The sequence below is a fragment of the Echeneis naucrates genome, chromosome 7, assembly GCF_900963305.1.
Source record: "Echeneis naucrates chromosome 7, fEcheNa1.1, whole genome shotgun sequence".
Taxonomy (NCBI): domain Eukaryota; kingdom Metazoa; phylum Chordata; class Actinopteri; order Carangiformes; family Echeneidae; genus Echeneis; species Echeneis naucrates.
In genome coordinates this window covers 19135860-19162419 of record NC_042517.1, presented here as the reverse complement: position 1 = coordinate 19162419, position 26560 = coordinate 19135860, and the positions used below count along the sequence as shown (strand labels likewise).

General features: G+C 40.8%; 3 protein-coding genes across 10 annotated transcripts in view; 2 read left to right on the top strand and 1 right to left on the bottom strand.

Annotated features, from left to right (window-relative positions):
• Positions 1 to 313: 313 nt before the first annotated feature.
• Positions 314 to 17503, top strand: bltp3a (bridge-like lipid transfer protein family member 3A). The gene is made up of 21 exons (XM_029507116.1): positions 314 to 481; positions 3168 to 3330; positions 4338 to 4376; positions 4595 to 4686; positions 4758 to 4947; positions 5300 to 5440; positions 5566 to 5736; positions 6232 to 6412; positions 6519 to 6605; positions 7208 to 7378; positions 7955 to 8100; positions 9167 to 9308; positions 9506 to 9699; positions 9791 to 10986; positions 11112 to 11296; positions 11392 to 11525; positions 11716 to 11866; positions 12209 to 12474; positions 12821 to 12929; positions 13108 to 13175; positions 13659 to 17503. Exons 1-21 carry the CDS (start codon positions 438 to 440, stop codon positions 13773 to 13775), a joined length of 3987 nt encoding a protein of 1328 aa, XP_029362976.1. The 5' UTR covers positions 314 to 437; the 3' UTR covers positions 13776 to 17503.
• Positions 17504 to 17509: 6 nt separating this feature from the next.
• On the bottom strand, positions 17510 to 19732 carry taf11 (TAF11 RNA polymerase II, TATA box binding protein (TBP)-associated factor). The gene is made up of 6 exons (XM_029507127.1): positions 19379 to 19732; positions 18936 to 19137; positions 18606 to 18733; positions 18423 to 18510; positions 18248 to 18344; positions 17510 to 18126 (listed from the first exon to the last, which is right to left on the bottom strand). Exons 2-6 carry the CDS (start codon positions 19104 to 19106, stop codon positions 17996 to 17998), a joined length of 615 nt encoding a protein of 204 aa, XP_029362987.1. The 5' UTR covers positions 19107 to 19137; positions 19379 to 19732; the 3' UTR covers positions 17510 to 17995.
• Positions 19733 to 19967: 235 nt separating this feature from the next.
• Positions 19968 to 26560, top strand: part of anks1aa (ankyrin repeat and sterile alpha motif domain containing 1Aa) — a 56276-nt gene continuing 49683 nt past the window's right edge. For 4 of the 8 annotated variants that reach the window (XM_029507124.1, XM_029507122.1, XM_029507120.1 and 1 more), the window contains exon 1: positions 19969 to 20875. In XM_029507124.1, the coding sequence (XP_029362984.1) occupies positions 20694 to 20875 (182 nt within the window). In that variant the 5' untranslated portion in view covers positions 19969 to 20693. Of the gene's footprint in view, positions 20876 to 26560 lie in introns of all 8 variants that reach the window. The other 4 variants (XM_029507119.1, XM_029507117.1, XM_029507121.1 and 1 more) reach the window with 2 other exon arrangements.

Sequence of the window (26560 nt, the reverse complement as noted above, 5' to 3'; positions counted from 1 at the left end):
CAAAGACTTCACTAAAAACGTTTCTGATTTATGAGATTTACCTAAAGCCATTCTTCTTCTTCTTCTTCTTCTCCTCCTCTGCCTCCTTCTTCACAGTGCAGTGTTTGAATGTTATTTTTTTCCCAGCTGTCTGGTATTAAAGCTTGTTATCTGGTCTATGTGGACCCTACCCTTACTGAGCAGTAGATGGCAGCAGTGCAGCAGCTGTGTTTTTCCCTGTCGGAGTCCTGTTTGTGTTTCACTGAGGGGGGGTGCTGAGCTGCTGTCTGCTGTTTGGTGGTGTATCCGCTAAAGCTGAGCTCCGCCAGCAACGGCTAACACGATGCACATAGCTGGCGTTATGAACAATATAGAGGCGGCTGTAAGCTAGTATATGTTTAAGAGGGGCAGGTGGTGCAGGGGCTGCTGCTACCGGTAGCACACGAAGGCCAGCAGAAATGGCCGGGATAATTAAAAAGCAAATCTTGAAACATTTATCAAGGTAAGTGTTATCTTTATTTTTGCGTTAGCTAGTTAGCCATCCTCAGTGGTGGTGATGGTGTTGACACACCTGATTCCACCTTTACTTACCATGAACATTTAGCCGTACCGATCCACAAACACGCCGGCTATCACCTACACATGTTGGAGCAGGCTCAGGGGAACCGCGGTGAGCTGCTTGGACGGGGACCGTGAACGCAGCAAATCTCCTCCATCCTGAACGAGGCAAACACTGGTTTTATTGTGTTACTTTTCATTGTGTGTATCCATGTGTGTTCTTTGTGGCCTTCTAGTCCACAGACTCTTTGGAAATTAGCCTTCGTCATTGTTGGAACAAACCTCTGCCCTGGTTGTGATCATCATCCAGCGATTCAGGGCCTTGTGTATCGGTTACTTTACATTATCAATGCATATGAAATGGCATCCTTGTTTCACTTTCTAGTTGCATATCTATACTTTGGTATGATGAACCCTCTTAAGATTGCTGGACTTCAGTTGTCTGTACCTGGCATCGTATATCTTTAAGGTACCCAGATATCAGCCAGCACCTTTGATCTGAAATGATTACTTGACAAATCAATTCGTCATTTGAGACGAAATTTGTTTCAGAGTTCTGATAGACGATTAGATCATAATTTTTCACAAAAAGGGAAAAAACAGCACCAGGTGCCTGCTTTCCACATGCATTGTGTAAATGTCTACATGTTGCACATACCTTGTGTCCCTGGTTTTCAAGAGATGGATAATGTTGATGGACAAAAATATAGTTTTAAGACCTTAATTATTTTGGTGCATAATAGGACCATTTGTTGTGATGTTGTCCTTACATTTCTGTGTATGCCATGTCATAAACATGATAGAATTATAGTGACATGGCAAGGTAGTGTTATACAACATGTAGGAGCACTGTCAGGCAATTAACAATTGCATAATCAATATTTCTAGAAATTATTCTCTTTACTATTTATTTATGATTAGTCAACAAAGTAGCACCAAATATTAGAGAATTCCCATAATAATTCCCTGACACATTCCACAATATACCCTAAATGTAGGATCTATTTATCTATCGAGAAATGAAAACACTACTCCTCAAAACTCCTCACAGAAAAATATATAAAAAAATTGGTTTTAGGTAGAAATAAGCTGATGAAAGATGACAGTAATTTTCAGGAACACTTTTTTTCCATCTCACACCTTCACATACATAAAAAAGATATTGTTCGCTCATCACCTTCAGCATCCCCAGCAGATATGACTGAAGCTTTCCATCTGCTCCTGGTCTTACACCCTCTACATGCAAAATGTGTTTTTCTTTATGTTTGGCTGAGACAAATTATGTTGTGTTTTTTGTCGTTTTCAGTTTGTCCTGGCTAACAGTGAAGGAAATAAATTGGGTATGGGAACAATGTTGAAATGTTTTTGAAAGGACTCTTTCCTCAGTTAAATGGGGGCTAAATTTGATCATCTGACTGTGTGGACTAGGTGTGTGTGTTAAGTCCATTCGACTCACTGTCTTTGCCTCTTGCATTTGCCACTGAATAATTTAAATTCATATTTTCACCTGATAGAACAGTTGACGCATACTTGGAAAGTAAGGATGCAAAAATGTCCGATAATGTATCTATAGCTTGTTCTTTGAAAGTAAAATTTATGATTTTATCATGTCCCAGCTCTTCTTGAATCCCTCTGTCTGCAATTATTCAATAATATTCTATAATTCTCTGCTGTTTTTGATATTTCCATGTCGATGGGTTATTTGCTTTTGCTCATATTCGTACAATGACTTCTTTCTTGCCTTTGAGAATCTTTGGAATTTTTGTACTTTTTAAACCACACTAATCTCAGCAATCAGCCTATAATTTTGTTTTACCAAATGGAAAAAAAAAAGAACCGTTATAGTCATTGCTGGAGGTCTTAATCATGTGCACTTTTTATAATCTTATCTGCTAATCCAAAAGGGATTTTTTAAAAAAGGAAAAGTTATACAATCAAAGATATATCTTTTCAGCTTTACGCCTCAAGCTTGACTCATTAATGCCATTAAAGGCTGTGAGTTGATTTAAAAATGTTAATTTTAGGAAAATGGTGCCCCACTTTTTGTCAATAGTTGAGCAAAAACAGTTATTTTGTTGCTCAATACAGAAGGGAGGTTCCCCTTTTGACTGGCTTATCAGGTTCATCAGGTACAGTATTATTAAGACGCAACATTGATATCGACACTCTGCATTGTATACCCTTAGTCTTTGGGTTTTTCATCAGTACGTCTTTGTTGATGTCTGAAATGCTATGTGAATTTATCAAATTAGTGTTCACCCATGTGGTGTGTGCAAAATTAAAATACTTAAATCAATTAGCAAAGATTTACTCTGTGTGGGACCATAACCTTGCCCTGACTGCGGGAGCTTGCTACATATCAGACTTAACCTAGATAAAGAGTACAGCTGTGGCTGCCACCATTACTCATGATGACTCATTCTGTCGCACTATCTTAAACACATCTTAGCCAGACTGCTGAGTTCATTTTTATCTTACACCATCATCAGTCTTACACTGATACTCATCATCATCAGTGACGTATGCTGGTGTTTCCCTGATAAAAGTTATGTACATTTCCTCCGGATTCGAACTGTACATTTCCACATTAAGCATTTTATATTAACCTATTATCTGGCCCCTTTCCTCAGGTTCACCAAGAATCTATCACCAGACAAGATCAATCTGAGCACACTAAAGGGGGAGGGGCAGCTGTCCAACCTTGAACTTGATGAAGAGGTTCTGCAGAACATGCTTGACCTGCCTACGTGGCTGGCTGTCACCCGGGTGTACTGCAACAAAGCTGCCATCAGAGTACGTTGCTAACTAGTCAAACTTGATTGTGTAGCTGCTCTCCCTCTTCTGTGAAGACTACTGAAGCACAAACAGAAGTGCCACATTAAATATTTTCGTTTGGTCATTGTCTCATTGTGCATTTTCAAACCAAATGAAGTTTTTCGTTTGGTTTGGTGACAAAGAGTTGAATTTGAAATCGAAAAAGCACTGGGGAGGAAATGATCATTGGTCGTACAACAGACATTGGATTTGCTTGAGGCACTGCTGTGGACATTATGATCCTTCAGACCAGAAACAGTTGTTGATAATAAGAAGGCAAGCTGTGTTTCAGAGGGACACAAAAGTCCAGAGGCTATTGTGATTCTTAGATATAGTGACTGTTAAACTATTAGGGTGGCTGCATAGTGCTGCAAAATATTCCTAATAATACATGTACAAGATTGTTTATTTAAAATTAAATTGAAGATACACACACAGATGTTAATCTCTTGGACCTTAATTTTTTATGGGTTTCTTGTAAAGGATAACTTTAAAGTAACAGAATACTGTCTTTACTATGCTTAGAATTGCTGACTGCCCATTTTCAGAAGTGGCCCAGGGCTTTCTTCTCTCAAAAAAGCCCTAATTTGGAGACACAGATAATTTGAACTAGATAGGAAGGGAAAACAAGTGTTCCAATCCCAATTTGGGCTCAACATGTGTTGAAACAGGATTTTTTTTGTGGCATGTCACACATTTTTGTGATATACTTTTTTCCTGGTTTTTCCAGCAGGTCAAATCTGACTATGTAAAAAACTGGTTACATTGGCATCAGCCACAGCTGTACTTAAGTGACCTATCTATCAAAGGATAGTGTGAGGCAGTATGCCTCCAAATAAAACAGCATAATAGTTTTTCTTGTGTCTCATGCATCACATTGTCGGAGCTGGAGGCTTACTGTGCCCTTGTTCCCAGTGAATGATAAACAGCGAAGAATGATTTGGCAAATGTTTGTGACTGACTGTTGACCTTGCTGTCCTTTTCAGATACAGTGGACAAAGTTGAAAACAAGCCCCATCTGCCTGGTAGGAGAGATGTTATTTACTACTAATTTATTTACCCCGATGCTCCCCTCCCCCCAAAAAATAACCCTGGAAAAGCTTTGCAATGCCCCCTTCTGTTATTTTACTGATTTGTTGGGTTGCTCTGTAGGTTGTCTTCATTGTACTGTTATCATCAGTAAATATTAGCCATACTTTCTATTTGTCCTTGTCGATTGAGCATGCTCTCCTCTTTTGTGTAGTTCTTGGATAAGGTTGAGGTAGAAATGAGGACATGTGAAGAACCTCGTCCACCCAATGGCCCCTCTCCTATCGCTATTACCGCAGGCCAGAGGTAGGAATACTAAACTACATTACATATCAGTTACAAGTGCCTTCTCTCATATTTACGCTGTGCATTTACAGTGAATACGGCTTTGCTGAGAAAGTGGTGGAGGGCATGTCTGTTAGGATCAACTCCATTACCATCAAGGTGCAAGCTCGTGCCTTCCATGCATCCTTTGAGCTCTGGCAGCTTCAAGGCAACAGCCTCAACCCCAAATGGCAGCGCAGTGACCTCCACCACACCCGCATCACTGATCCAAAGAGAGGAGAGGTCAGCGCAAATGCTTATTCTACTCCTCACCCAGCTTTATGTGATGCAGAGCTAAAGAATATTTTCTGCTGCTTAAGTGGTGCATGCTCATCAAGCCATAATTTAATGAAGCCAATTGTTCTGGATTATTAATTGGAGTAGCTATATCAAGATGAACAACCTTCTGTGTGTCTGCAACTTCTTCTTTGTTTTTTGTGAAAAAAAAATCTTAATATTTCCATGTGACGGAAGTTTGTATGTTGTTGTTTGTTTGTTTGTTTGTTTTGTTTTTTGTTGTTGTTGTTTTTTTTTGTTTTTTTTTCAAAAATGTTTTTGTGTTTGATCACATTCATATGTTTCTTGTTCAAATCAGGTTTTGACATTCAAAGAAATTAACTGGCAGAGTCTACGAATCGAAGCTGACGCCATCGAGAGTGATGATCAGGACCTTGGAAGCACCCCATTACGTCTCATCACCAACCAAGGACGAATTCGTATTGCTCTAAAACGAAGAGTAGGACTGTGTTTCAACTCTCATTTACTGTGCTGTTGTTGAATTGGTTAAAGATAACAAATGTGAGCTCATCTAAATTACAAATGCTTTGTCCCAAGTCTGATATTCTTCATTGTTCTATCTAGATAAAGGACTGCAATGTGTTGGCATCTAAGCTGCTTTTCATTCTGGATGACCTGTTGTGGGTGCTGACGGACTCTCAACTCAAAGCTATCATCCATTATGCCAAATCCCTCAGTGAGGCCATGGAGAAGTCTGCCCAGCAGAGAAAGAGTATGACTGCTGAATCCCTGCAGGTCCTGCCTCTTTTCTGCTCATTAATGTTGCGGTGAAAATAGTCTGTGTCAAGAAAACTAATATTATGTAGAGCATTTTATCAATTTAACTTTAGGGAAGATGCTGCAGGAAAACATTAAAATCTGGTGATAGCCACTTATTATAGATTATTCTTGAATAGTATTTCCTTTTAAGTGCTCATTTTTGTGCCTGCCTTGTAAAGCCATGGTCTTCAAACATGGATAAAGCTGCCCCACATTGGCACTGACTGATTGTCTTAGCTTGTCTCTCCATAAATTAAGTAATGATATTGTAATTAAATGTGCTCAATATATCTGCAAATTAAAAAGCCAGACTTCAAATACATACAGTAACCTTTACACATGCCTATTAAGATTTATTGATAACTTATGAGTGAAGCTTGTTTTAATTTTTTGTAAAGTGCAAAACACTTTCAATCATTTTGCCAAAGTATTTTAGAAATTTCGGGATGTTTCCCTCTTTCTCTTGTTTAGACTGCTCCTCCATCTCCTGGCCTCCACAGCCTGTGGACGGAGCCCCCACCTGCTCTCACTGGCACCTCCAGCAACATAAGTCAATACTTTGATCTGTTTGATGTGAAAGAGTCTTCTTATCACACCTTCATCTCCCGTTTGGACTTACACATATGCAATGATAGCTCATCAATGGATGAAGGTTTGTTGGGAGTAATCAGCCATGTGCCACACACACAATGCAAAGTATTTCAAGGACAGTTTCCCCAAAGGTGGGCTCTAACACCTCTCATGTGATTTTTACACAGATGAGCCTCCCACACCAGGTTCACAGGGTGCGATGCAGTTGACCTTCAGAAAGCTGGGTTTTGACTACTATCCTATCCACAGACCTGGTGAGTATGATTACTGGTCCTTTCTGTGACCATGATTTAACTGCACTTCACCCCGAGGCTCTGCACTGCTCCATCTGAAACCACAGCATTCAGTCAGGAATAGCTGTTAGGAGGATTACCATTCAAGCAGACTAATGGCCTGGGAGAGTGTGCCCACTGCCATTATTCTCTAAGGAATTTCTGAAGTGTAGAATGTATAACAGCCACCCACAAAACCCAGTATAGTCAATTAAACAAAGTTGCAAAAAGAAAAGCTTTTTATTTTGCTCTTCTATTCGGTTAAGGCTTTGAGCTTAATATCAAAAGAAGTAAAAGTCTATGTCAACACTGTGTATGACAGTACACTGTTTTATTTTTGGCACTTGATTTTCACTTTATTATATTCCTAGATTCTGTGAGGAGACAGTCGGAGGGACGAAATATTTTTGCTATAATGAATTGTTATAGTTTCTCTTGGGATAAATTGCCATTTCTATTTGTTATGTTACTTTTTCATACCTTTCATTTTAAAGATTCTTCATGTTTTTTTACCATTTCCACACCAAAGCAAATTATAGTTTCTGAACTCTTCTTCATTACCACCCTCTGATACTCAATTAAAGCTGATGGATGTCGACACTGGGAGCGGCACAGTGGAGCCATGGAGGTTCAGGCCCAGTGGGCTGGCAAACTGCTGCAGGAGTACCAAAGGAGAACAGAGGCTTCTGGGTTTCCAGGGCCTCATACTGAAGTTCCCCAGCTAGCCAAGGACTCTCCTGCAAAGACTGCTCAAGGTAGGAAAGCAGCATTGACACAAAGGTTTGCCTTTTTTTTTTTTTTTTTTTTTTTTTTAATAGAAATTCAGTTTCTATTTTCAAGAGGCAAATATTTTAGGGATGCAACAAACCATAAAAGTTAATCTTGACGTGTGAATCATGAAGTCCACTGATAGAGATGTAGACATGTTTGACATGATTTTGAACCAATGCTAGTAAGCAGTCTTGAAGGAGTTCTGTTTGTATGTCAACATGTTCATGGGAAACATGTGCTGATCAAGACTGTGGGATATCAGATGTGGAAAAAGATAGTAAATGGTCCTGGAATTAGGATTATGTTAAAACTTTGAAACTATAAATAAACCAGCAACTAGGATGTTATAGAAAACACAGTAGAACCTGTAACTGGTGCACAGTGGTGCATGCAAAGCAACCCGATTTACCCCCTTCACCATAGAGTTCAACATGTGGACCAGTGAGAGTAACATCGATAAGACACTAATTTTAATCTGTAAAACATCATCCATGCTTGCTCTTGCTCATGCAAACTGTTTAGCCTGTCACTAAGTGTTTACTCTCTCATATATGATTTAGATGGGCAGTCTAGTCCCAAATCGACCCCCTCTGACAAAGAGCAGACACCCAGCAGAAACTCTATGACAGCTCCTAAAGGATCCTCGCTGAAGAGGCTGCGGTCTAGCTGTGTGGTGGTCAGGATGGATGATGTGGACATTCACCAGGCAAGCTTTTATCATCAGCTGATTTGATTACCTGCTCTGACAGAAGCTTTACTCTAAATAAATGGAAAAAGGGACTTCCAGTCCTCAGTGGCAGCAGTCAGGAAGTATCTGTGACAAGGCTGGAAGTTGTTTAAAATCATTTAGCAGCAACATATTGTGACATATAGGTTTAATTTTATGTATAATCACTGTTGTTACTCACAGATGGTGTTAATATAGAAGAAGGAAATTTATGATTGTAAGATTTTTAAATGGATTCAATATACCTGTAGTCACATAAGCAAGATATCATACAGATGATATATAAATCTATAATCTATGGAGAAGGAAGAAATATTTAGAATTTATTCAGAATAAATGTCAAGCTTCACAGTTAGCTAGCCTGCTTACAGTGTGTCATGTGCTGCAGTATGGTCATAACTCTTACTTGGTTCAAATTGCTAAGATGTGTGACATAATCAGTCTTGGAGGCATCTGCTTGACAGGCCTTACAGAGGGAACAAAAATGTCTTTCAGATAAACCATCTGATCTGTTTGATTTCACAGCTGAAAACTAAAATAAAAGTGAAAAGGAAAACACTATTTCCCTTGGGGATTAGTAGAGTGGTTCTGTAATTTCCCCAGGAATAATAGTTTTTATTCAGTAGGACACCGAAGAACATTTTCTCAAAGTAAATTCAGACTGTATTACCGTACTGCAGTGGGAAGAGATGAATCCCATATTTCCCTTCACTGTTCCTGTGTCTTTCCTTTCAGAATGGGAATACACCTCCCTTTCACTGCTCTGTTTCAGGCTAGTTTTGTATTTTCACTTTGGACATTTCCAAATTTACATCACAAAAGAATGTAGCACTTGTAGTTCCTTATTTGATAGAACAAGAAACACTCTGGGGAAATTCTCTACTTTCACTTTGTGACAGGATGTCATTCATGTTCAGACACTGATGATGTGGTTTCATTTTCTGAAATATTGGTTTACTTTTGTTGTGTAATCAAGTTGTTGTTGCTTCAAGTTAGCAGATATAATCACTTTTCCTCTACCTAACTTTTGCACTTCACCATTCAGGTGTCTACAAGGAGCCGTCAGAACAGGAAGACTCAGTCTTTATTGTCCTGTAACCGTAAAGCTCTACGTTTGCCAGACAGTGTGCCAGCAGTTCATCTGCAGTTTACTGAGTACTACTTTCCTGACAACCCAAGTCTATCAGGTACTACACATCAGTTTGTAGCCTTTTTTATGTGTATTGAAATTCTCAGTTCCCAATACACTCAAGTTTTTTTTTGCTTTGTTACATTTAAATGGTAGAAGCCATATTGAGATTCTTTTTGTCATAGTTACAAATATAATACAATTTCTGATAAAATATCCTCTATCAGCATCTGTTTCCCTCTCTCATTCTTCCAGTTCCCACCTCAAACCTATATGCCCAGTTAAACAGCCTGCAGCTGTGTGTGGACCCAGCCAGTGTGCTTTGGATCAATCTTTTCTCCAGAGGTTTACTGCACACTCTTGACCAAGTGAAAGCTTTCTACCATTTGCAAGACAGCAGCAAAGCTGAAGAACATGTAGACATCCGCATGGATGCCACTCAGCTTAAGGTGCCCGATTTGACAGTGGCGGTATTTATCATATCTGAAGTATTTTAGTTTTTGGCAGTCATGTAAATTGCTTTTGTCTTTCCGTATGTAGCTGATAATTCCCCTGGATTCCTCCATATTGGACCATCCAGAGCGTCCTCAGTCTCTGTCTGTTACTATACCCCAGATGGCTCTCAGCAACACCCATCACTGCCCCCACGGGTCCAGGGCTGATCTCAACACCATCTATGACAAGTTTGCCAGCTTGCCCTTTTTCCAATCTCCACCACCCTGCCCTTACCCCAGAGATCTGAGTGCCTTTCACCCCACCCCTTCCGCCTTCCTCCATCATGGTCAAGAGAGTGAGCCCCAGCCTCTTGGCACAAAGCAGTTACGATCCCAGGATGTCTGGTCTCTCAGTCTGTCCCGTGTAACCCTAGGTTTTGATGGAGCTCGGCGATTCCCCAAAGGCAGGACCCAGCCCTTCGTTGAGCCCTTTGCCATTACTGTGTGGATGTGTCAACCCGCTGCCTCTAAAAGTGTTTCATCATCTTCCTCTACCAGTCCCAACACATCCCACAAGCCTTCTCCAGAACAGGAAGAGACTTCACTTGCTTCTATCCACTGCCTTGCTTACGCCATCACGCCAGTAAAATTGTGGCTCAATCACTACCAGTATGTAGCACTGCTGAGAATGAAGGATGAACTGGCTCGGTTGGGGGCAGAGTTGGGCCGGGATCTACGAGATGTGAAAAAGGCTCATGGTAAGAAGACCAAACCCACCACCATTTGTGTCGCTCTACTGGTAGACTCGGCAGAACTAGGTCTCCTGTTGCCACCAGTTTCATCAGAACCAGAGGAGGAGGTCCCCCACACCCCAGAGACAGACAGCCCCAGTATAACAGACTCTGACATCTCCCCGACTCATCATTCGCCAGATGTGGTCGTGGAAGACGGTGGGTTGGAAAATGGCATCTCTTCCATCAATACAGCTGATCAGGATGAACAACATGGGATGGTGGAGGAGGCATGTGAGGCTGTGGAGGGGGATGGTCTGACAACACAGGAAGACACTGTCCTCTCACCTCCTCTTTCACCCGGACACACCCCTGTCCTCTCCCGTGAGCCGTCCACCTTTAGCCTGGAGGGAGAGATGTCAAGCGCCATTAACGTCACCAAGGATGTGACCAAAGATGCCATCAATGCCTCGCTGGACCTGACTAAAGGGGCGCTTTCAATGACAAAAGATGCATTTAGCATTCTCAGTCGTGGCTCAGGGATGAGCAAATTGTTCAGTCCACAGGCAAAGTAAGTGCTAGTGCTCTCCTGCTGGGCTATTGGCAACATAACACTGGGGGCGTCTGGGAATCATGCTGTGCACCACATGCTTTTACTGGCTGTCCCTTTATAACATAATATATGTGTGTTCACAGGGAACAGGTCCAGCGCTCAGAAGATTCCTCTCCTTCATTGGCCACCAGCCTTCGCCAGCAATCTATGAAGCATTCACCTTCCCAGCATTCCTTTGACAGTGCTATCCTGGAAGGCAGCCTACCTGATGAAAATCTATCTGTGGATAGTGATATCAGTGACAATTTTGTTGTTCTCATGGACTCAGGTACTCAAGCTGCCACCAAATTTTTGAAACAATTCCTCTGAATTACATAGGTGATTGCTATTCTACTACGTTTTGTTTCATGTTTCCTGAGTCAGGTATGGAGTCCATGCGTCCAAACAACACTTCAGCAGGCAGTCGTAGCAGCCCAGCACCAGGGACAGAGGGTGGCTCTTCGGCTGACCTCAGTAGCTCCTTGTCCCAAAGCACTGAGGATATGTCTCAGGACATGGTGGGTCCCTACTCTCATGTAACAGATTTCATGGATACATTGAATATTTCAGTGGAATTACTCTATTTAAAGAAAATAATGCATCTAAAAAACTGTCAAAATCATGCCATCAATCATTTTAATGAATTCAAACCTTTTTAAATCAGTTCTACACTACTTATGGTGTGACTTCATTGTGCTATTGTTGCAGTCTTCAGTGTTGTTATTGGTCATGAGTGGAGCGGCCTGTACTGTGGAAATAAAGGGAGAAGACCAAATTGTGGCTGCAGAGGCACAAAATCTGAGACCTGTGCAGACGGGCAATGTCAGGTTATCTGACCTACTTGCTGGACTCATACAGGGTACTGCAGTACTACAGACACGCTACAAATTTCTGATTAACAAACTCTGAAAATTATAAACTTGCTGGTCATATGTAGCTCTTAATGTGACTAATCAATTACTTATTCAATAAAAGCCTTTTTTTCAGTATTATTTTAGATATTTGACTGAAAATTGAATAAACATTACACAATAAAATACATTGCTTTATAAATGCCTTCAAATCCAAATATAGTTACTTAATTGTTACTGACAGAACTCTAAAAAGGAAATGGTCAGTCACACTATAGGAAATGTGCAGTAAGTGTTGCTATGTAAAGTACTCATTTTGATATGCAAACGTTACTTCCCCTTCCCTGCAGTTCCAGGTGGGCCAGTGCAGAACCAGTACAGGCCGGGCAGCAGGCCTTCTCCGGTGGTGCGCATGAGAGCAGAAATGGGTCCATGTGCAGCCCGACATTCTCTCCTGTCTGAGACTGTTGGCTTCCTGGATATGAGAGTGCAGGACTGCCAGACAGAGCTGCTAGCCTCCACTGTGACTAACATCGGGCCTTTTCTTGAAGATGAATTCAGTGTTGATAGTCAGCCAATGAGGTTACACCTGAGCAACATCACAATCACTATGAAGGTATCTTGGTTATACTGTCTACGTTTGGGTTCCAGTAGTTTAGGATTTGTTCTTTCCAAGTTGTTTGAAAAATCCATCGGGACATTAGCATTTCTTTCCCAAAACGATAGCTTCTGTAAACCCACTTATTGAAAGACCTCAGCTTTGTTTGCTTTAAAATATCACTTTGTGCTTCACGGAGTTGAGGAGTGACATAAAGTGGATTACTGTGCTAATTGAAAGTAAATTAAATTAAATCTTTGGACTGACTGAAATAATGGGAAGTTGTTGTTTAAGAATATAATGGAATGTGGAGTAAAAAGATATCTTTGTGTCGTTTTTTTTGGTGTATTATCTTCCTTTTAAGGATGATGGCCCTAGAAACTACCCGACTGCCCCTCAACCCGTCCCAGCCACATTCATTGTGGATAAGCTTCTCCTTGAACGTGGGGATGATGGCATCATGAGGCTGAAAGGTGGATGAGAGAAAAAACATTTTGTGCAGTGTAACAAATGTAATGCTTGTCAGTATTATTGACACACCCTTTTCTTAGCAAGATAATGGACCATAAAAACCACAAGTAATCAAGCTGATAGCATCTGGTTAGAAAAATGAACAGGAAGTAATCTTTACCATTTCCCCTTTGATTACAGCCCCAGCAGGTGCTACTGGGGCCGACCCAGACAACACACACAGTTCTTGCACTGCACAGAGCAAGGAGGTAGGGGAGCACTAATGCTACCTATGTTTCAGGTCAATGTAATGTAAATTCCCAGCCTATAGTGTTGCACTGAGGACATATCCAGATAACTCTTTGGGATTTTTTGTAAATACATGTCTCAAGAAATTAAATACAGAGAGAAAACCTTTAAATCAGTTTCAGTGAAGATATTCAAAATGCTACTGTAACTAACTAACTGCAAGTTAGATTCAGATGAGTTTCTGCTCATGTTTTAAAAAGTATAGAAGTAAATATTGTGTCTTACATATGAAAGCTGTAATGCTGCTGTCCTCTCTGTTTAGCTGTAAGATACACAACAGACCTGAGATATATCTAGGTGCACAAGATTGCGTAGAAGTATTGTAATTACACTTGTTGCTGTCAGTCAGAATCTGATATCTGCGCACTTGGCACGAAGTACTTAGCTAAAGTATGCCTTGGCTAGAGCTGGGACTAACCAATCCAATCCATTAATCCTTGCAGAGACAAACCATGGAGTTGCAGCTTTCTGATGCCCAAGCTGCACTCACCCAGGCCCTCAGTGAGAGAGAGCGTCTCCTCCTGGAAGTCAGGAAGTATGACCCCACATTTGTTCTCTAAGACTTTCAGATTTCACCCCTGAACCTACTTTATCACCGCTCTTAGTGAGGGACGATGATCAGATCTGTCAGGATGAATGTCAGGAACCAGCAGGACTTTTACTACACAACTTCAGGCATCATGTTGGACAAGAAAATGAATCCAAGTTGTGGCTTTTGTTTACTTCCCACGTACTTATGCTAATCTTAAACTGACAAAAGAACCCTCATAACAATTAGGGGAGAGAAACTGGTAAACCAGTGTATTGGTACTACTTTTAGGCTCTAGTACTATTTTTTTTTTTTTTTTTTTTTTAAATTATTATTATTATTTTTTTTTAAGGCAGTCTAGATGTTCCTCACTGATGTGATAAACACAAATTAATCTGGCTTTTCTCATTGTAATCAGTGTGGATAGTGAATTCATTGTGTGGTTTCAGTGTTTTTCACACAGCATGCAAGGGAAAATTTCCTTAAGAATTAACTCTTTCCACTTCGTTATTTGTGTTACGGAAATAATAAGTCAACTACATGCCAAAACCTCCCTTCACAAGCACTGACACTGCCAGACAGCTGCTAGTCAATCAGTCGCTCCGTATACAGAACAAATCATTGTCAAGCATGCTTTGTGAACAGTGCTAATTTTCCGCACAACACATTTACATGTAGTCATACAAGTGGATAGATTCAGTAATGTAGGGGACATTAAGTGTTGGTCATAGTTACTTTGATAAGTAGATAATTAGGTTCCAACGTTACCATCAATTAAAAGTAATCAGTTACGTTACAGCGTTACCTATGAATAAAAGTAAAGCGTTACTCATGTGTTACCAAAAATTAAAAGCCGTTTGCAGCGCCTCGCACATGCTGCAACTTAACTGACACAGACACACAGCCTCCTTTAAATGCACCGAGAAGTCGTGACAATGAGTAACATCAGTTATCCAACCAGATTAACTCTGTAGGATAACAATAACAGGAAAGACAGTCAGCAATTTGCCACATAGTGTTTTATTAAATAATTATTTTTTTTATCACAGAACATATGAATCAAAATTCACACCTACACAGCCCAGGCAGCCTATATATGAGCACCAAACAAGATTAGGTAACTCCTGAATTTTTTTTAACCCGAATGCAGTAATGAAACTGCATAAAGTGCGCTTGCTTGTAAACACAATCTGAGGTAAACAGGTAGCAGATTCGGATCCATTTAGACAAGAAGAAGCTTTTCACCAACGCAGAGTGTGCATTTCACCGGAATGTTCTTGTCCTTTTCGCTGGCGAATTTAAAATAATGTGCGTATTTCCACGATGCAAAAGCTATCCTCTCTGCCATCTTGCCGGAGGTTCGAAAACACACACACACACACACACACACACACACACACACAGGTAGCGTAGGTCAGCAGCAGGGCACAGATGCATCACAGCTCTCCGCCTCCACTGACACATCCGCAGGTGGCACAGTAGGTTACTGTCTGCCAAAAAGAAGGCTGCAGTCAGGATTTTCCTTTCCTTATCCGGAGAAATTCTTGCTTGATTGCTTAACGCACGAAACTAACGTGTTACGTTACACAAAAAATTTAACTAGAGTACTCTAACGCATTAGTGTTGTGTTTGTATTGTTCCCCACAACACTGCTTGCATTTAAATGTAAAATATAATAGATCCATGTGTTTTGTTTTCATTTGAAAGTATTATAAAAGTATTATTGGCAGGTGTTGCAGATGTGATGGAAAGGGTGGGAAAATGCACTTTAAAAAAAAATTTAAAAAAAGGAACGAAAAGCAGAACCTCCAAAAGACAGATGCATCTCAGCATTTCAGTTTCTATTGCGGTTTCTTCCTCACCAGGGTGTAACAGCAACTCACTCTTGTCAAGGTCTCACCTCTAGAAGTAGATGTAGTAATTATAAAGTGTTATGTGGCTGTTTTGAGTTGGGAAATGTTCCCCATACTTCATTTGTACTGTGAAACAATGTTCTCCTTGGTTGAATGTCTACTCATTGACAGGAATTCCTGTCATCTTCTCCTCAGACTGTGGAGAGCAAGTTGCACAGTAGCTTCAGTATTATTCCCCTCATTCTAACTATCTGGTTTTTAAGATCTTTGGTATTATACCAGCAACCAGAGATCTAGTACTTGACCTCCTTGAAGCTTGTTTTGTAGCTTGCCAGGAAACTACTAAAGACTGCTAGTGTTACTACTTCTGTACACACTTACAGTGTTCAGACATAATGAACTTCACTCAGTTTGTTGTTTTACTTGTGCATATTTATTTAGATTTGTCAATGAATTGTTTTTCTTTTCTTTTCTTTTTTTGTTAGTCAAGATTCACCAGAGTGAATTCGAGCCATATCAGTCACAGAAAGTGATATTTAAGTATATATGGTACTGATGGTACTGATGATGTATGCACACTTACAGTGTATTTATGTGTAGTGCCCAATTCACTACAAAGTCGATATGTTTCACTATGTTGAACCCTGATCTGCTGCAGAGTTTTATCTCTCATGCTAACTTGCCAGTTAAAATTTCTGTCAACTTCCTTTACCTGTGTATAAAACTGTTAGAAGAATGGATTGGTGAATCTAATATTTTCTTTAAGACAATCTCTTTGTCAGCCACATCAGCTCCATTTTATATAAAATATGTTTAGTCGTTGAGTCAATGCTTTGGTGTTTTGCCTATTTTTTATGGTCGCAAATCTGTTAGAAAGGTCCCTCACTTCCATTGTGCATTCAGGAGCCCTCTGGTGGCAGTGAAGCACCACTTTCCCCATTCAAAACCCTGATATTTACAGTCTTCTTGTTGAGTTTTTGTTTCTTTCTTTTCTTTTTTGTTCCATCTCTGGTTGCCTTGCAAGCTATGAATGCCAGATTATTAATCTTATAGAGGAATGTAAAATATTTAAGCAATAGATAGCTTTCCTTTAACCAAAATCATGACAAAGAAGGGTAGTGCTACATTTTTTTATGTGGAATTCTTAAAATTATTAAGATGACTAATAAGAAAATGTTTTACCTTTATATCAGGTCTTGGTGTTTTCCCCTCAACTGCATGTGGACACTTCCTCAATCTGTTAGTGTGATACGGTGGAGATGCTGCCCTTTAGCCTCAGTATCACTTTTAGTTGTTTTCAGCTGGTCAGGTTTTGGTGTTTAATTTTTGCATGGCCTTCGTAAACAAAGTTATGGTGGTACAAAATCAAATGTCCCAGGCTGGATCCGACATTTAACTGTAACGTTTGTTGAATTTCTCTGTCCTCAGTGTTAAGTAGCATCCATTATCTGACAAATTGGTGCTCTGATAACTATTACACTAGACTTCCTTTGCACTTTAGAGCAGGCCAGGGTTTCCATGACAACTTGACCCCTTAACCAGTGTGCCATGCAAAAAGGAGGGGATGGACACGCTTAAACGTGTTATCTCTCCAGTGCATGCATTGACGTGTTGTAGTTAAGCCTTGTGAATTACTTGCACTTGTGTAGTAAATTCACTGGATAATGCACTCGTTTTGATGTAAATCGCTTCAAAGGAATGCAGAGGAGTCCTTTTGAAATCTTCCTAAGTGATGCAGATGTTTAAGCCCCTGTGGATATTTTTTGTCATTTGTGTAGTATTACTTTTGATCTTGTATTGTCTTTAACACTTCATTGAGACTAATATAAACTTGGTTCTGTGAACCAAAGCTAGTTATGTGGAAAATATTTTAAAAGTAAAAGAATAAATGATTAATTGCAGAACACTTTTCAGTTGTGCTTTTGCATTTTAATGGAATATTAAGTTTTGAATATGTACAAGACCTAATTGTAGAACCAATTTAGATTTGTAATAAACAAGCCTACAGAAAAAGAACGATACATTTTTTTCCTGTTAATTTGAAAAACATCAGATTATCATTTGACATCATTCAAACCAGTTCATCTTCGCAAAAATGATACAACCATGAGCTTGAAAAGCTGTTAGCCCAAAATAACAGAGGCACAAGAATAACACATCTCAATTTTATGCATAAAACTGTATTTACAACAATAATACATGAATAGAATTTTACATAATGACCTTCTGGTGTCTTGCTCATTCGTCAATGCACTAGAGAAGTAGTTGTGGTCGATACCATCGATACTAAGCCTCAAACAGTAGATGAAAACCTGGGCCTGGTTAGCTGCCAGTGATTTAATCATCACACACAGTCATCTGTCTCCATTGTCCCCATACAGTGTAAAACACAGGTTCCTCAGTGAAAGAGAATGTTTTTATACTTTGTGTTGGGAATCTGGTCTCTGCTCTTCAATCTCCTCACTGCTTCCCTCATGTGTTTGGGCTGAAGAGGTGGTGTATCTCCCCACTTTTCACAAACATCCAGTGCTGTAAGGACAAAGAAAACCACCATGATAATAAAAAAAAAAAAAAAAAACATGATTGCAGGGAAAAGGAATTGGCTTATTGAAATTAGTCCATCTGAATATTTCGTAAATCTGTCACCTACCTTCCTCAACAATTTCCCCTGCAAAAACCTTGGCAATACCAGACATGGCGATAACTACATTCTGGGACACTGATGATCCTGTTATGGACTGAATCAGCTAGAGAGAAAAAAAAAAAGTTCACATGTAACAAATGTAATGGTTTCTATTATGAAAAAACACTGTCAAAAAGCTTACTCTCTTAATAGCAGCCTTAGGGAAGGCAGACCGTCTGTACATCTCATAGCGATTCAGTTGCTCTTCAGAAAAGGACGACACCAGAACCCTATACGATGCGGGAGGAACAGAAGCCAATTTTTATGTTCAACAGGATGAGGATAATGCAATGTTTTTAAGGGAAAGAAAAAAATTCTGTCTTACTGCATCTTTTGTATTTCATCTTCATCAACTTTATGGCGCTTCTCCTTCTTTTTCTCTGGCTCCACCTTCAGTCTTTTGGAAGGCGGTTGGCTCGAGGTTCCTTCTTCATCATCCTCAACTGCTAATTCCTTCACAGCGGGAGATAAGATTTTTTTTTCCCAAAGGAAAATTAGAGATCATGTGCATCTTTCAATACGTTTACTCAAAAGACAGTCCTGCCGGCAGATCGTCTAAGGCCATTGTGATTTGGTAACTACTGCGAGGACAGAGACTGCAGGTTCTTTAACACGAACCACCTCCTCGTGGATAAAAACAGAACTCAGAACTCACAGGTTTGATCTCCTGTTTGGACTGATCTTGGGAGGACGCGTCCTTGTTTTCATGGTGGGGTTTTGCTGTAAGAGGAACATCCTCAGCTTCCTCTGATTTAGGACGCTGCTCGGTCGCAGCCACCGTCTTCTCCGAGCTGTCCTCAGATTTAATCCGTGCAGGGTCGGCCATTTCACTCTTATCTGTGGTTTACGGCTTCAAACTTTGGGGGTTAAAACAAAACATAAAAAACAACAACAAACATTCAACTGGGTTAGTTCGGTGATTGGGAAGGTTGGGCCAACAATTAGACTGGATAGTTTTAATTTAGACTACAGTACTCTGCACAAGGTTGAAGCAAATCTTACACAACTTTTTGCCATCTAACTGTGACGTTGTGAGGAAATTGTCGCATTAGTATTAAACTACAGGCGGAAATGAAGGAAAACAAAGCATGTACCCACCTTTTCTCCAGCTAGGCGTCAACCAAGCTAACCGGCGTTAGCGCGGCTAAACTAGCGTCAGCTTAATCACTGACGCTTGGAAGCGAGCATGTGACGCATTAATATCCCTTTAGCAGAGACAAACAGAAAACCACTTATGACACAGCTGCAGTGAAATTCAGTGTCAGAAAATCCCAAATTAGCAAAAAGCTGAAGCGAATCGGTAGCATCAGCAAGCTAATTTTCACAATGGTACTATTTCCGTTTCCGCTTTGTACGAACTTTATTAACACTGGCAATATGTAGCAACTTTGAGAATAACATGTATCACACATGCTAGAGTTGAACACTAGCTTATATTTATCATGCATCTATTCATTATATATATATATATATATATTCAATAATAATTAGAAACAACTTTTAAAATACATCGGTAGCGCGCGTTTAAAACGATGTTGCAACCCGCAGTTTGAACAATCAGTGTTACTATAACTCATGAACTGTTTGCTGTCACCTGATAACATGTTGCGAAATGTTCCTGTTCACACCCATGCAGGAATCTGCGATGGACAGCACCAATTCCGGGAATCATTTTCCTTGATTGCAATCAGAAACAGATATTTCACAGTTGTTACATTTCGCCTCTTAAGAATCAATTAAATCTTTTCATATATATATTCAGTTTTGAGCGACTGTTAAAAAAAACAAGAAGAAGAAAGGTTCGGAATGTGATCTGGATACAAGGAATGACAGGAGAGTAGACTTCTCAAGCACTGGATGGATATAAACTGCCTGTCAGCCCACTTTTCTTTCCTACCGTTTTACCCCAGGCACCATTTTGCTTATGCCCATCCACCCAGTGTGTACAGCAGCTGGGGCGGGGGTGTTGGTGTTAGGGGGTTGTGTGTCTCCGTGTTTGTAGGATTTGAGCAGCCGAAAAGAAAGGGCAGTTTCGAGGAAGTGACGGACTGCACGGCGGACTGGTCAAAGGAAGTTTGTTCGATGGTGGTGTCGTGCTGCTGAGCCAAACTTTTCCTTCCTTCCTAGCTCCCTCCCCACCACCACCACCACCACCTCCTCCTCCTCCTGCAAGGCGCCAGCGGCACCGCGGGTCGGGACTGTCGGATCCAGCGGTGGAGGGAGCTACACCGGCAGCGCCGAGGAATAACTTGAGATCGGGAGAGAATAAGATCTCATATAGGGGATTTCACTCCCTTAACTAACCTTCACCCCCCCCCCCTCCTCCTCTTCCCCTTTCCCTCTTGTCCCTTCTCTCCCCGTTTCGTCTCCTTTGGATTTTTTATTTTACATTTTTTGGATTGGGGGTTTCGCGATGGGGAAGGAGCAGGAGCTTTTGGAAGCGGCGCGCACCGGTAATCTAGCCGCTGTGGAGAAGCTTTTGTCCGGGAAGCGACAGTCCGTCGGCACCGGGAGCGGGTCGTCTGGTACCGGCGGAGGTGGTAACAGCGGCGGCGGCCACGGAGCCTCCTCTCATCCGCTCTCCAGCCTGCTCAGGTACGCTGTTTGAGGAGGGGGCGATAGCAGATATAAACTGAATGGGACACAACCACCAGTGTTGCCCCTGTCAAATAATGCCCGATTGTTTGCTGTTGTGGCCCATAGTTTTTGTTTTCAGAGCGTCATGTTGTTTTGCATTGCCAAACAAACAGCCTAGTGCAGCGCAGCAAACCGGGTCTTTGTTAGCTCCCAGCTCTGTCTCTGCCAGCTTTATTGTAATGTACATTAAAAAAAACAACAACTTGGAAGAGAATTGTGCAACTGAATTAGACAAAACCTGCAACAAAGCAGCCGAGGTTTCTTTATGAAAACTAACACACATGTATTATTGATAGCTTACGTTCAGTCGAGACCTGAACACTCACAAGTGAAAAGGTGGAGCAGAAACAGCAGTTGTCAGGACCAGACTCATATTTAAGAGGCATCACTGTGTAGGTTTTGAAAATGTGTTTTCACAGCTCCAGGTATGAAACTCCATTCATTCAAATGAAAGGGGAAGCTTTCGTTGTGGTAAACATTTGATGTGGGTTTTTTTTCACAGTCACTGAAGAAAACCTATCACGTAAGACGTTTAAGCTGCACAGTCAAGTTTCTTTTCTTGCCACCAATACCCTTTTGTCTTTCTCACTCATTCTTATAAATGATTAATCTTTAAGTATATAAAAAGCAAATTACATTCAAGGTGCCACGTCGATCACCCTTGGCCACATCTGTTCCCATACAACAGTCTGTGTGTGTTAAAATGAACGATTTGCTCTGACGGCTCACAAAATAGAACATATTTGCTTAAGATGGAAGACATTGGACAATGTTCCTATCCAATCCGGTTTATATAAGATTGTATTAAGGAAAGCCAACATGGTTGGCCTTTCTTCAAATGTAAAATCCTTCTAAGTTTGTGCAGATGAGGGCTGCTGGGTAAAAATGAATAACAAGATGAAATGTCAACAATCTGATAAGCTCAGAGTTTCATTTCGTCCTGCAGATGGTATCTGAATTATAAGATCACCACAGTAGGACTGTTGAATTTTCCTGATCTGAAATGTGCTTGTCTGGGACCATATGATGCAGTCTCTTACTGTATCTTTAGAGGAGACAGTCATTGTGCTGCATAGAATATTAAGGCCCACCAACAAAGATAAGAACAGTCTTGTTGCTGTGAAAGAACCTACCGCTTAAAGCTTTCACTTGCTGCTATTAGTCAACCAATATATTATGATATAAAATTTATGACTGGAGTAAGCACTGCATGTCAAAAGCACCATTATTTTCATGCTGAGCACTTGTGAGTGGATGTTTTTCAATCAAAACATACCCATGCTTGTGCGAGAGCTCAGCGCCAACCACCTTATCTGATGATGGACAAGTGTAACTACACAGCACTCGAGGTGATGCATCACCATGTTGCTTAGTCCAGACTCTACAGTGTACTCAAGGTAATTGCATTAAGCCCTTATAATCAGAAATCCAAAATCCACTTCAACTGTCTGCAGGCAATGCTAGGTCTGTCTCTCCCTCTCAGATCTGTGTGTCATCTGCTCTGACTTGGGCATTCAATGTTTAGTAATGATAGCACTGGAAATTTGTTGGCTAGACATTTCAGCACATGAATTAACTGGTGGAGAATAGACTCAGAAAGCCTGTTGCTTGTGGCCACCTGAGTTTGTCTGGCCAACTGAAAAGAAAACAAGGAATGAGATCATTGGACCACAAGGCAGCCTGGGGAATTGTTGTTCCTGTGCACATTTGATTTAATTTGCATAATGAAAATGTCAATATGTTTAAGGGGCGTCAAAGTGAATTATTAGAGTCTCACTGTGTGATTTTGTGTGTGTGTGTGTGTGTGTGTGTTTCTGTTTCCTTCACAAGAATCTTTGTAATGGATTCATCTTCCATCATTGGAAAGTGTGGTCTGTAATCCTGTCAAAGGAGATTTGATCGGTGGGGAGGAGCTTTAGAAAATGTATAGCCTCTGTTGGTCACATCATTAACATGTAGATTGAGGTGTGTGCCTTTAACTTCTAATAAATTCAACTTTGTAACAGGCACATGAACTTCCCCTTGTTTAATAAATCTACCAAAGGTTTTAGGGTGCCCTGTATCTTAAGCAATTAAATTCAGTCAGTTGTTTCTGCTGTCATAGCAGGGCAATAGGCCTTAATGCATGCAAACAATCTGACCTCATCTGCTTCATTGCTATTCCTTTGATGGTGTGCGATGAGTGTTTTCACTAGATTTTTGGCAATCCTGCTGTGGAATGGAGTGCATGTCAAGACTTGTCGAATTTTCGTAACCAGGCAGTCGTACAGCTCCGCTGTGCGGAATGTGTGCTTTCCCTGGAGGCTCCATCCCAGCGGCTGCCATGGGATTGACACTGACCCCGGCATGTTTAACACTGATGCCACCCCAAACATTTGTTATGTAGTGCTCCATTAACACCAAAATGAGTTGGGCAGGGCTTCCCTACGTAGTATGGTCACAGTGTATCCTTAATAGCGCTACTGCCTGGTGGTGGTTGTGTTTTGGTAATACGGAAGTAAGGCTCTGTTTGGAATGATATAGCCTATATTGCAGAAATTTGCTATATGTACCCAAATACAATATTTTATGGTTTGGCCCTATCATCAGTTTTGGTCCATGAGGTCTATAGGAAGAACTCCTCACTTGCACTTCTCAGTCCAGGTTTTCCAAACACAGGCAGCTGCTGTGGTCAGACCAAAGATAAGACTAGTCCCTGGAAGGGAGAGTGCCTGCCCACTGAGGGGAAATTAACAGAGGAATGCATGGAGTTCTGGACAGACACTCTGAGAGCTTAGCCAGATGAGGGCTCGTCTCCCAGCTTCACAGCCATGTCCTTTGTCCCTCTGACAAAGTGTAGAAAGATGGCTTTTCATAGTCATAGGAGCCCCTAAAGACCATTCTGGGGTTTGTCTATACTTTCTAGATTTACAAGCAAAATTGAGCTGTCATTCAGATTGAATTAGACCACCTATTTGGAACAGGAAGCTCATTCGGGCTAATGTTTACCACTGCTATAGCCTGAAACCAGTAAGGTTTTTGTTATATTTGCAGATAAAGATCCTCTTTTAAGTTTCTCTAACATGCTTTTCCTTTTTTTTTCTCTAAACACTAGTAAGGGAAGTATTTACATCACAGCGATGACTTGGTTAACATTTTAAGAGGCTTGGACACAACTCCAGATCATTCCATCCCAGTACCACAATTTCTGGCTCATCCCAAGGAAACCCTTGCTGTCAGACTGGTGTCAGCTGAGAAAATATCTGCTGCACAACAACTAGCACACACTACTCTTTTAAAAACAAAATTCCTCCTCAGGTTCTCTGTCATTAGGCTCCAGGTGCATGTAGAAGTCACCGTGTGAAGGCGCAGAGGACTTGGGAGGGTGTGTCTGCAGTTGACAGGTTCACAGCAGGAGCCTGGCACCGCCAATCCTTAGTTATTTCATAATGGTGTGAATGTTCAGCAGACTGTTAACAATACATTTTTTTATCACTTTCGCGGCAATGTCTTCAGCCCATTGCTAGTTGGCTAAAAGCTGGTGCTCAGCAGGCCTGGCAGTCTTATTTCATCAGTTGTTGACCTCTAAACTGAAAGAAACCGTGGCGGTTCAACTTGGGAGGGAGCAGTGGTAGCTGGGAAATCTAACACCGCTATGTTAGCATTCCTGGAACATCTGAGTTTGGGATACTCTGCTCTGTGCATTATGTTTACAGCCCGTGTTTGTGTAGTCTGAGGAAGTATGCAGAGAGGCACTTAGTTGTAGTGATGAATTCCACATATGTGTATTTGTGGGTGTGGGTGGGTGTAGGGGGTATGGAGGGAGCAGGAACTGAAAAAGTAATGCCAAGGGTGGTGGGCGAAAATAATTTTTCATTGAAGTGGCTCAGAGTTTTTATTTTGAAGTCATTTGCTCAACAATTTTCTGAAGTAGTAGTTTTTTGCACAGATGACAATAACCATAATAATAAATTATTTTAGTGCCAAGCCTCAGTAATGTGCATAAGCATGAGACACACTAATGTTTCAATTCTTGGGATTTTCAGAAAAGTCAGTGTCATCTATAATTTTTGGACTTCCTGCATTACAAGAAAGTAAAATTTGCTTATGTAGCAGCGGAGGAGCAACACACAGGCTCCTCTGTGTGCTTGTTTATGTGAACTTTGCTTCACCGGAGTCACTGAAAAGCTTATTATTACAAAACTGACAAATGGAAAAGATTGCTGAGGTTGTAGTGCATCTCTGTGCAGGGTTTTGGCTTTTTGCGTCATTTATAGGCAGAGGTACCACAATGATCAGTGACGTGAGTCCCTCCCTCTTATCCTGTACAAGCCTACATGTATTAGCTAGGTGTTAGAAACCCCCAACCCAGACATTTCTGTCTGTCTGGTCTGCTTGCTGGCGTCTTACTTTCTTTCCCACTCTGCTTCTCTCAGCAGCCTTCAGGGCCACCTGCTGGGCCTACGCCAGCCTCCACTCCACCTCCAGACTTCAAACGTTGTACTTGTAGTGTTGGAGTAATGATACTGCCCCCAGTATGTTCACACACAGAACAAATTAGCCTAGATCTTTTTAAAATTGCCCTTTGCATTGCTCTTCCTCTAAACGCTACTCAGCAGTACTTCGGACTGGATTGATCTTAGCATGACTAAACATACTCAGAGCAAAGTGTGGAACACATCTACTATCATATTTTCTCATCCAATCATGAATGCATGCATCTAGATTTTTATTATTATTATTTTAGGTTTACAGCAGCATAAATGTAACTAGTTCAAAATAAAATAGTCAACCCCAAGTGAAACTAACACATTTCTGGTAATTTGTGAGCAAAGTGCAAAACCCTCAACAAAATCCTCCACTCTGCGAACTAGATCAGAGTTGTGAGCTATTTCCAGAAGTGGGTTGTCAGCATAACTGAAAATAACCTAAATCAGCCTAAAAATCAGCTCCCTCTCTTAAGCTAAATGCTCAGTGGATGTTGGTGTGAGAAAGTGAAATCTATGCTGTCTGCTGTGAAATCAGTGCCAGCTTGTAGGAAGACAGAATGTGACCTGGGGTTTTCTCACCCTGTCGAATTCACTGTCCTTTTATATCTATATTCATCCCACCTGTTTCTGTCACCGGTCTCTTTCATGACTATCATTTTGATTCCGCTGGAGCCGACTGGACTGTTCTGATCACAGGCTGCGTGGTAAATGCAGGTCATTCACACCTTCTGCTGCAACGTAGCTGCTCTGTTAAATTATGTGTTTATCAGCCAAGACTCAATGTCTCTTTCATATGTGTCTGATATCAATCATTTAATATCCTCTTTGAGCTCTTAGCTTTAAATATGAAATTGTATTAATGTTTTTGTTTAAATATTTCTTATTTAAATATTTTTTACATTTAAATATTTTATTAATTTATTCGAAAGACCGAGAATTTAAATACTTAAGTTTCAGGTCCACATGCTCCACAAATTCATCATTAACTGTCCATGCCAGCAGCGTGGCCCGACCGATTGAAATCACTTGGTTGTGACTGTCCCCAGACTGCAGTGTCTCAACAGCTATAAGATGGATATATTTTGAGGATGAATCCTACATCGCCAGATTAAAATTTCACTTTGTCCAATAGCATTCAGGTCAGCCTCAGTTGAACTTGTATTAAATGCTAATT